Source organism: Pristiophorus japonicus, chromosome 25 (assembly GCF_044704955.1).
Source record: "Pristiophorus japonicus isolate sPriJap1 chromosome 25, sPriJap1.hap1, whole genome shotgun sequence".
NCBI lineage: Eukaryota > Metazoa > Chordata > Chondrichthyes > Pristiophoridae > Pristiophorus > Pristiophorus japonicus.
Genome location: NC_092001.1, coordinates 16,136,535 through 16,148,233, shown reverse-complemented (window position 1 = coordinate 16,148,233; position 11,699 = coordinate 16,136,535). Strand labels below are relative to the sequence as shown.

Below are 11,699 nucleotides of genomic sequence, written 5' to 3'. Positions count from 1 at the left end.
GGCAGGTTGTTATTGGACCCTTCTCTTAAGGCTGTTTAATGTAATGCCCATGCTCTCGTATGCCTCGGAAAAGGTGTTCATGATGGCTTCATGTTCGGTCAACGAAGGTGCGCAGACAAAGGCATCGTTGGCGTGCTGTAGTCCAATGAAAGAGGTTGGGATGCACTTTACTTTGGCAGGGAGGAGCAGATGTTGTACAGATTCCCGTTTGTCCTGTAATTTAGCTCCTCTCCAGTGGGGAGCTTGCTGAACGTGAGATGGAGCATAGCAGCAAGGAAGATCTGGAAGAGTGTAGTGCGATGAAACCGCATTGCTAAACCCCGGTCCGTATGTGGAATTGTGCTTTGGTGGATGCGCTGCTCGGGAGCACGGGGAACATTTCAGCCTGCATAAGGTGGAGCATGGTGAAAAACCTTTACGTACAGCCGAATCTGAGGAGGACGCTCCATAATCCCTCATGGTTGACAGAATTGGAGGCATTCGTGAGATCAAAGAAAGCCATGTACAAGTGTTGGTGCTATTCCCTGCATTTCTCTTGCATCTGCCGCGTGGTGAAGATCATATCCATTGTGCCAATTAGTGGGCGGAATCCGCATTGCGACTCTGGGAGGAGTTCTTCAGCCATAGGGAGAAGGTGGTTGAGGAGAATTGTTGCGATTACTTTGCCATTGGTCGAGAGCAGCGAGATTCTTCTGTATTCGGATTCGTCACTTTTCTTTATGATCATTACAAGTAAACCTACTCTGAGATCGCCTGATATTATCTCCTTGTTCCAGGTAAGACAGATGAGGTCATGAATCCGTGCCAGTAGTAATTCACCGCCAAGCTTCAGTACTTCCGAGGCGTTTCCATCTGCTCCTGAGGTCTTGTTGTTTTTAGTTGTCTATGGCCTTTTCAAAATCGTGCCGAACTGCGATTGTGCCAAAGAGGTGATAGGTAGCATGCTGTGGGATGCAATCACGGATACTTACGTCGATGACAGATGGTTGGTGGCGAAGATACACGAAGTGTTCTTTCCAGTGGCAACTGAAAGCCTCATGTCCTTGATGAGCACCTCTCCGTTCTTGACTTTCAGTGGAATAGGACTTTGGGCCATAGGTTATACCGCACTGAAAAATCCACCCACATCGTGATTGTCGGCTAGATGCTAGATTTCCTGAGTTAATAATTATCTATTCGTTGGAGTTTATTTATTAAGTTCACGTTCTCTATTAGTATGAGATTCTATAATGCTTTGAGGGGCTTTATTAGTTTGAGTTTCTCGTATAGTTTGAGGTGTATTATTTTAGATGGCTGTATTTGTTTGAGGGTCTCATATTGGTTTGAGGCTGTCTCATTGTTTGAGTACTATATTAGCCTGAGTTTCTCTAAATGGTTGGAAGTGTGATATTATTTCACGCTGCTTTATTAATTTGAGATTCTGTATTAATTTGTGGGGTTTTATCAGTTTGAACGGCTGTAGTATTGTGAGGTTCTCTGGGAGTTTGTGGTTATCTATTAGTTTGTCAATCTATATTGGTTTAGGGGATGTATGTGTTTCACGTTGTCTATTAGTTCAAGGGGTGTATTAGTGTGACAGGCTGATTCATGGGAAATATTGTGTTAGTTTCAATGGCTGTATGTATATAACTCGCTGTGTGTGGTGGAGTTGCTATATTAGTTTAAAGGTCCTCGATTAGTTTGAGGTTCTCTATTAGCTTGACGTTCTCTATTTATTGTATTAGTTTGAGGTTCTCTATTAGTTTTACGGCCTGCAATAATTATAGGTTCTGTTAGTTTGAGGAGCTGTATTAGTTTGAGGTTTTGTATCAGTTTGAGGTCCTGTCGTGGTTGGAGATTCTCTATTAGTTTGCGGATCTCTATCAGTTTGATGGGCTATAATATTTTGGACTTCTCTGTAAGTTAAATGTTCTCAATTAGTTTGAATGTCTCTATTAGTTTAAGCTTATCTAATAGTTTAAGGATCTCTATTACTTTGATGGGCTGCACTAGCTTGAGGGGCTGTATTAGTTTGAGCTTCTCTATTACTTTGAGGAAATATATTAATTTGAGATCCTCGAAAAGTTTGTATTGTTGTTTTATTTTAAGAGACTGTATTTGTCTTAGGTCCACTATGGGTATTAGGGGGTCTACTAATTTGAGGTTCTTTAATAGTTTGAGTGTCTGTATTAGTTTGAGGGACTGTATTACTTTGAGTCGCTGTATTTGTTTCAGGGACTGTATTAGTTTGAGAGACTGTATTAGCTTGAGGGTCTTTATTAGTTTGAGGGGCTGTATTCGTTTGAGTGTCTGTATTAGTTTGAGGGACTGTATTACTTTGAGTCGCTGTATTTGTTTCAGGGACTGTATTAGTTTGAGAGACTGTATTAGCTTGAGGGTCTTTATTAGTTTGAGGGGCTGTATTCGTTTGAGTGTCTGTATTAGGTTGAGGGACTGTATTCGTTTGATGTTCTTTATTATTTTGAGGGTCTGTATTGTTTGAGAGACTGTATTAGATTGAGGGACTGCATTAGCTTGAAGGTGTGTATTAATTTGAGGGGCTTTACTAGTTTGAGGGTCTGTATCAGTTTGAGTGACTGTATTAGTTTGAGTAACTGTATTATCTTGAGGGTCTGTATTAATTTGAGGGGCTGTATTAGTTTGGGAGACTGTAGTAGCTTGAGGGTCTGTATTAGTTTGAGGGGCGGTGTTAGTTTGAGGGACTGTGTTAATTTGAGGGACTGTATTAGCTTGATGATCTGTATTACTTTGAGGGTCTGTATTAATTTGAGGGTCTGTATTAGTTTAAGGGGCTGTATTAGTTTGAGTTTCTCTATTAGTTTGAATATTTGGATAATTTTTAGCGTCCCGATTAGTTTGACGTTCTCTTTTGGTTTGAGTGGATTATTTTGAGACTCCCTATTAGTTTGAGTTTACTAGTTTCAGCTTCTCTCTTGGTTTGAATTTCAATGTTGCTTTGAGTTTCATTGCTAGTTTGAATGTCTTTATTGGTTTGAGTGTCTGTATTACTTTTAGTTCCTTTATTATATTGAGGGTCTGTATTACTTTGAGTTTCTCAATAGATTTTTTATGGTTAGTTTGACGTTATTTATTAGTTTGTGGTTCTCTTACTTTAAGGTTCTCTTTTAGTTTGAGGTTATCTTTTAACTTGAGGGTTTGTATTAGATTTAGTTTTAGTTTGAAGTACTTTGTAATATTAAACGATTGGTTTAGTTTGAGATTCTCTATTAATTTGATGTGCTGTATTATTTTTAATGTCTGTATGACGAGAAGTGCTGCATTTGTTTGCATTGTTTTTGCTACATCAGTTTGAGGTGCTGTATTACTTTTAGGTGATCTACGAATATGAGGCTCCGCATGTGTATGAGGTGCTGTATGGGTTGAGAGGCTTAATAAATATGAGTACCTGTATTAGTTTGAGGACGATCATAGACATTCTTACCATTTTAATTGTTTGACTGCATTTCCCTATTTAAAAGAGCAGTCACTTCCAATACCGCACTTGAACAGCCTTGAGAAGGACATACTAACATTTGTAATTTAACGACTGAATGCCTGCATTTAAAATGGCAGCCATGAACCACTTTGTAGCACAGCAGACCTGAGAGAGAAACTCTAACATTGGGAAAGTGACGACTGAATAGCTACAGTTAAAGAAAGCAGCCACATCACAGAGAGCAGTAGAACAGCCCTGAGAGGGAAACTCTAAAATTAGGAATGTAATTACTGAATAGCTGCAGTTAAAGAAAGCAGTCACATCACTGAGTGCAGTAGACACACCCTCAGAGGCATACACTAACATTGGGAATGTAATTACTGAATGACCACAGCAGAGTAAATTACATCACCCGGTTAATATGCGATCTCCAGTTTGGCTTGATGGTTTTTGAAACAACAACCCAATTTCTGGGAGGATACAGCTGGAAACTTTCATGAGTTAATTAAAATGAGCAGAATTGTCCAGTCTTTGTCGTTTCCAATTTGAATCTCTGCAGTAAATATATTCGTTCACAACAGGGAGTTAAATCGGCTGTCGTAATCTGTTTGTTCAAGCTTTAAAAATAACTGCTTTGTTCGATGTTGCAACCTCAATGTCCCCGTGGAGTGACCGCAGGGCATAACTTAAAGGCACAGGAATTCTACCGTCTCAGAGTATAAATCAGGGAGATTACCTGCAGCACGAAGGGGCACATCGTTTCACATAGAAAATGCTTCCAATTCAACATGCCAAGAAAATATGCTATACATTCATTGCCGTCATTGGTGTTCCTGGTAAGTGACTATAACCATTGAACTTGAGCATATCTCTGTGTGAGCTGGTCTCTGGTTTTGTTCTGTGACTGAGAATGTTACATCCTGGACTAGTGGTCACTGGTATAGACACCTGATTGCTGATATCATTCCGTTCAGTCAAATGGCCTGAATAACCACTGCGGTTTGATTCAATTGTTCCATCTGAACATAAACGTGTGTGTGTAACTAACAGGCTGATTTTATTATCAAGCTATTGTCTTTAGTGGAATATTGTGTACTTTTGATACATTCCTTACTGAGCGCAACAATCTGAGAGAAGATATTTGTTGGAGTGTCTGTCACTGTAGGTTTCACTGAATGTGAGTCACTACCGGGCGTGGATCATGATACCCCAGTGACCATGTATTACAGGGAATGTCTGTCACTGTAAGATGTACAGAGTGTGTGTCACTAACCAGTGTGGAACACCGTGCCGGAGTGACCATGTATTACTGTGAGTGTGTGTCACTGTAGGATATACTGAGTGTGGGTCATTAAACGTTGTGGAACACCGTGCCCCAGTGAACATGTATTACTCGGAGTTTCTGGCACTGTGGCATATATTGAGTGTGGGTCACTAACCGGTGTGGAACACTCTACACCAGTGAACATGTATTACTGCACGTATGTATCACTGTAGGATATCCTGAGCTTGGGACACTAACCGGTGTGGAACACCGTACCCCGTAACCATGTATTAGTGGGAGTTTCTCTCAATGTCGGATGTACTCAGTGTGGTTCACTATTTCTTCTGCTTTCGCTTCTGAGGCGTACCCTCTGAATCGAAGAACACTCGATTCCACACTGAAAATTAGTTCCCAGAGGGCTGAAGAGTACAATGCATGACTTCCATTCTCTGACACAGGTGGGGCAGAAGGTGTTTGAACGAAAGGAGTTTGGGGTGCCTGGGTTGCTGCGCCCTCATACCGCTATCTACGCTTGGATTCAGTTTGCTCTGGGCGATAATACTCGAGGTGCTCTGCGCCGTGCAGATGCTTTTCCTCCAATTTGGGCTGGCTTGGGCAGGGATTGTCAGGTGTGGGTGGGGACGTTGCATTTTTTCAAGGAGGCATTGAGTGTGTCATGGTACGTTTCCTCGACCCACCTGTGGCTCGCTAGCAATAAAGAATCACAGAGTTGAGCGTTTGCTTTTTGATTCTCATGTCAGGCATGCCGACGATGTGGCCCGCTCAACGGAGCTGATTGACTGTGGTTAATGCTTCGATGCTGGGGATGTTGGCCTGACCGAGTACACTGATGCTAGTGCGTCACACCGGCCAATTAATTTTCAGGAAATTGCGGAGGCAGGGTTGGTAATTCTCCAGTGCTTTGAGGTGACTGCTGTAAATATTCCATGTCTCTGAAGCATCTAGGAGGGTGGGTATCACTACTGGACTGCAGACCATGAGCTTGATCCAGGGTTTGATATCCTGGTCTCCAATACTTCCTTCCTCAGGCGTCCGAAGGCTGCACTGACACACTTGAGACAGTGTTGGACTTTGCCATCAAAGTCTGCCCTTGTTGACAGTAGGCTTCCCAGGTATGGAAAATGGTCCACATTGTACAGTGTATAGCCCAGTAAATCGGAGCTCTACTGAAACTTGCAGCGGATGGCGAGTTTCCCTGCGCCTACCCCCGCTGATACATTCTGAATGTCCAATTTGCAATTTAATTCATTTGCCTCTCACCCTCACCAGCTTTGGGCTGTGAATGAAAACCCTTGCAGGTTACTGATCGTGATCCTGACCCCAGTGCACTGCCCTTGCTGAAAGTACAAGTGCTGGACCTCTGGTCTGAACAATGTTCTATCTCCACACTCCAATGATACCGGTATGGGAGCTCGAATGGTTCCTCGCTATGCTGCCTTTTCGTGCGATTCAGGGAATCTTCGTTGTTCCAATTCTACTCCTATCCCCTCCTTCACATATTTCTAAGTGCATTGATGACTGTGGTCGCGCAATTTCCTTTTCTAGCCATGACCTGGAAAAAGTCCTCACTCGCACAAGGTAATGACCACCCATCACCTCATGCCTATGTTTACTGACCGACATTGGCTCCCGGTTAAAGAACGCCACGATTTTGAAAATTCTCATCAATATTTACACATCTCTCCATGGTTTTGCAGCTCCCTACCTCTTTAATCTTTTGCAGCCTCACAACCCCTCAAGATATCCCCGCTCTTGAAATGCTGCCCTCTCGAACATCCCTCATTATACTGCTAAACCATCGATGGCCTTACCTTCAGCTGGTTGGGCCCTTAACTCTGGAATCCCTCCCTGAACTTCTAAGCTTCTCTAACCATCTTTCCATTTTAAAGACGCTCCTTAAAATCAACCCTTTCAGCAAGCTTTTGGTCATATGCCTTAATTTCTTCTTTTTTGTCTTGGTGTCATATGTATCTGAGTTGTCCTGTTAAAACTGCTTTGAAGCGCCTTTGGACGTTTAACTAGGTTAAACGTGCGATATAAATAAAAGTTATTGTTATTATTATTAATAATAATATTAATTATTATAAATATTATTATTCAAAATAATCATTATAATAATAATTATGTGATCAACCTTGCTTAAAATTTGCGACACACTCTCTCCTTCACATGCTCCGTCTGTCACTCCCTTCCCTTCCGCAACATCTCTAAGTCCATTTCTCAAGATTGCCTCTCTACCAATGTCTACCATAAAGTGGCCGACTCTGAGAGCTACCTTGATTATATGACCTCTCACCCAGCTTGCTGTACGGACTCAATTATAGTCTACAAATGTCGCTGCCTGCGTTTCATCTGTTCCGATAATGCCACATCCCACAGCAGTGCTTACAACATCTGTTCCTTTTTCTGAGCTGAGGATACCCATCTTCTGTGGTCCTGATCCTGTGTGCCTGTAACCTAGCGTGGAGTGGGTAGGAGAGGAGGGGCGAAGCAGAGTCATGGAGACAGCGAACCTTTGAGTCAATAACTCGGGCTGAGAGGCTACAGTAGAGGGTCGGTTCCCCGGTCAACCACACACTCTGGTTGATTATCTTCCGGCAGTGACCATGCTCAGTTCAGAGAAGGTTCACCAGGCATGTTCCTGAGATGAATCTGTTCACTTATGAGGAAAGGTTGAGCAGGTTGTGCATATATTCGTTGGAGTTTAGAAGAATGTGCGGTGATGTTATTGAAACGTATACGATGCTGAGGTGGCTCGACAGGGTAGATGCAAAGAAGCTGTTTCCCCTCATTGCGGAATCTACAACTAGGGGACATAGTTAAAGAATGTTCCTGATGTTGGGGAAGTCCAGAACTAGCTGACATAGTCTAAGGATCAGGGGTAAGCCATTTAGAACCAAGATGAGGAGAAAGCTCTTCACTCAGAGCGCTGTTAACCTGAGGAATTCCCTCCCGCAGAGAGTTGTTGATGCAGTTCATAGGATACATTTAAGTGGGAGTTAGGTATGGCCCTTACGTTAAAGGGATCAAGGCGTCTGGAGGGAAAGCAGGACAGTTGTTCAGGGAGAATGATCAGCCATGATGTTATTGAATGGTGATGCAGGCTCGAAGGGCCCAATGGCCTAGTCCTGCATCTATATTCTATGTTTCTATGTTTCTATGGACAGGGTCCTCAATCCAATTTCCCGCATTTATCCACAGCCGAGGATTCCCCACCACTGTGGTGGAAAAGGCACACCGCAGTGTCAATACAATTTGCTGCCTTACTTTCATCGCACCTGATCCTCCCTGCTAGAACTATGATCGGATCCCCTTGTCGTCACCTTATTCTCAACCAACCCCCACATTCAAGAGTTCATCCTCCGCCATTGCTGTCCCTTTTATCTTATTCCCACCACCAAACACATCCCCTTTCAACATTCCCAATGGATCGGCCCTTCCATGACAATGTGGACTATTCGTGAATCGCCCCAACAGTTCTCCCCAACCACCGGACCTTCCTCTGCAAAAACTAGGAGATGCAACACATGCCATTTCACCTCATTCTTTCCATCGTCCAAGGCCTTCAATCTGAAACAGTAATAGACTTGTTTTTCCTCCAATGTAGTACACTGTATTCGTTGTTCACGATGCTGTCTCCTGTAGATTAGGGAGGATTAAACAGAGATTGTGTGATTACATTACTGACCTTCTCCATTGTGTCTGGAAACTTGTCTCTCTCTCTCCCTCTGTCTCACACTCCCCCGGTCGCTTGACCCTTCATTTCTACATCCCACTCCCAGTCTGATATCTCTACCTTCGACACTCTAAGATGTTCCCCTTCGTAACTCAATGGGGAGCAGCACCAGATATTTCGATGATGCATTTATTGCAACCCGGCAATAAAACTGAGCTTAAACCTTTCAGATAAATACTACCGCTCCTCAGAATGCATGTGCTGGTAATGAAGGATGTCTTCAGTCGAGACACTGGGATGGGAGGAGGTGTGTGCTGGTGCTTGGGATCGCCACTCGGTACATGACAGGTGGGCTGGTCCGCAGCCCTGGGGTCGACTGACCTTTCTCCATCAGATTGCCGGGCCATGGGAGCCTTCTGATCTTTGCCAGATTAATCTTGCTCCCCCCAGCCCCCTCTCGTCACACTCCGCAATCCTGCTCTATCCAGTTACATCTTCTCTGGACTCATTTCCTGTTTCTTTCCTCGTCCCATTTGTCTTACACCATCATCCCTTTTTCTTTGAATCACTCCTGCCCACCATCTCATCAAAGGCCTTCAACTTTGTTCATTCCTCCATCTACCACAATTTACTGTTCCTCTAACATTGCGTTAAAACTGTTCATTGCTCATTCCAGTATTGAAGAAACATTATCACCTGAAACGTTAACTCTGTTTCTCTCTCCAGAGATACTGCCTGACAAACTGAGTGTTTATAGCTTTCTCTGTAATTTATCAGATTTTCAACCGTTTGTATGGGAGTAGTTTAAACAGACGACGAGAGAGGGAGAGCGTGTGGGGCTTAGGGAAGGCACACCTGGATCTCCTGGCCCACAACCATGTCCGTGAAGGCAGTTACATTGTCCCCGAAGCTGTTCTCGGCTCACTTTAGCTGCCGGGTATCCCGAGGCCTGGTAAACACAGCCAACCACAGTTAAACCCGTAAAATAAGTTAAATCCGTTAAATAGTTTAAACCAGAAGCTGCTATCTGCATTAATATATTTATATTGCAATCCCGCCCGCTGGGATTGCTCGGCTTCCTTCCCAGTGCCCCGTCGCTGCTAAAATCGGAAGCAGTGGGTTGGAGGTAGGTTAGATTATGGAACATGGAAACAGAGAAAATAGGTGCAGGAACAGGCCATTCGACCCTTTGAGCGTGCACTGCTATTCAATGAGTTCATGGCTGAACATGCAACTTCAGTACCCCATTACTGCGTTCTCGCCATACCCCTTGATCCCCTAGTAGTAAGGACTACATCTAACTCATTTTTGAATATATTTCGTGAATTGGCCTTTCTGTGGTGGAGAATTCCACAGGTTCACCACTCTCTGAGTGAAGAAGTTTCTCCTCGTTTCAATGCTAAACAGCTTACCCATTATCCTTCGACTGTGATCTCTTGTTCTGGACTTCCCCAACATCGGGAACATTCTTCCTGCATCTAACCAATCCAGTCCTGTCAGAATTTCAAACGTTTCTATCAGATCCCCTTTTATTCTTCTGCACTCCAGTGAATACAAGCCCAGTTGATCCAGTCTTTCTTGATATGTCAGTCCGTCATCCCGGGAATCAGTCTGGTGAACCTTCGCTGCAATAGCAAGAGTGTACTTCCTCAAGTTAGGAGACCAAAACTGTACGCAATACTCAAGGTTGGGATGATATACTTTACATGTTAACCCCTAACCCGGCGTCCAGCCGACCGTTTAGTGCTAAATCACAGGCCGAAGTGTCTGGGCTCTGTCACCAAGAATGAGTGACCAATAATTGACCGTCTCCTTTCCCTTCTGTTTATTACAGTGAATTTAGTGGCGATTGTGATCCTGTCCCGGGGAAAGTGCGGGCTTTCCACCTGCACCACTCGCTACCTGATCGCCATGGCAGCGGCGGATCTACTGTTTGTCATCACTGACGTCACACTGCGGCAGATCAGATGGTATTGTTTCCGGGGATCTTTCCTGGATATCACCCCTGTGTGTACTGTTTTATATCTCCTGTCTCGTGCAGCCGCTGACTGTTCTGTCTGGTTCGCCGTTACATTCACCTTTGATCGATTTGTGGCCATTTGTTGGCAGAAGCTGAACGCCAAATATTGCACCGGGAGAACTGCGGCTGTAGTTCTGGCCACAAGCTGCATTCTGCTCTGTTCAAAAAACGTTCCATACTACTTTACAGTTGAACCTCGATATATAATCGACAATGTTCCGTGGGACTGTTCCTTAATCCCCGCCTATTTTACTGAGCACGGATGGGTGGGATTTGACTTGTTTGAAACGATTTTAACCCCACTGCTCCCATTCGCTGTAATTTTGTTGCTCAACGCTCTAACAGTCAGACACATTTTAGTGGCCAGTCGAGTCCGGAGGGGTCTGAGGGGTGAGAGCAAGGGGGATAATGGCAGTGACCCAGAGATGGAGAGCAGGAGAAAGTCTGTGATTTTACTCTTCACCATATCCGGCAGCTTCATACTGCTGTGGCTGATAATTGTTATAGATTTCTTTTATTATAGCATTACAGGTATAAATCCCAGTGATTACAATGATTCTTTATATCAATTTACACAGGTCGGATTTATACTGCGGAATTTAAGTTGTTGTACAAACACATTTATTTACGGGGTGACCCAGTCCAAGTTCAGAGAGCAGTTGAAGAGCACGGTAAAATATCCGGTTACCTCAATTGTACAATTAATTAATAAACAGAACGACTGAGCGCAGCCCACAGGCGGGTCCCAGTGTTTGCAGTCCAGGAATGTAATATTTAGCAACAGAATTCCTTCCATTGAATTACACCAGTAGTGGCTGGTGATCTGATCATACACCCAGCGACGGGGAAAGCAATGTGTGTAGGACACGGCAATGTTTCTGATTGAAAATTCCCAAATGGTCTTTTGGGAAAGTGCCACGAGCGTTCTCTCTGACCTCTTCTGTAAAGGGTCACTGCAGTTATTTAGTGCAGAGATACATTGCATCTTCCAGAGTGAGAGGTTCGACAATAGGTAGGCAGGCAGGCTTGAGCTCTCGTTCAGTGGGTTATATTATAGAGAACATAGAGCAGAGAATCAGGCTATTCGACCGAGCCAGTCTGTGCTGGTGAGTATGCTTCGCACTATATTAGAAAGTGAGAAACTGAATGAGCAGAGCTGCAATGTATGACGTGTCAGACTGAGGAGGAGGTCCAGACCATACACACTTCACACTGACAGGGAAAAGAGGTCTTACATAGACTTACCTTGCAAACCTGCCTCCGGAAACTGCGCTTCCACAAA

The 11,699-nt window shown here is 43.9% G+C and overlaps 1 protein-coding gene across 1 annotated transcript; it reads left to right on the top strand.

Annotated features, from left to right (window-relative positions):
* The first annotated feature begins 4,208 nt into the window (after window positions 1–4,208).
* Window positions 4,209–11,142, top strand: LOC139238094 (probable G-protein coupled receptor 139). The gene is made up of 2 exons (XM_070867449.1): window positions 4,209–4,272; window positions 10,232–11,142. Exons 1-2 carry the CDS (start codon window positions 4,209–4,211, stop codon window positions 11,140–11,142), a joined length of 975 nt encoding a protein of 324 aa, XP_070723550.1.
* Window positions 11,143–11,699: the final 557 nt, after the last annotated feature.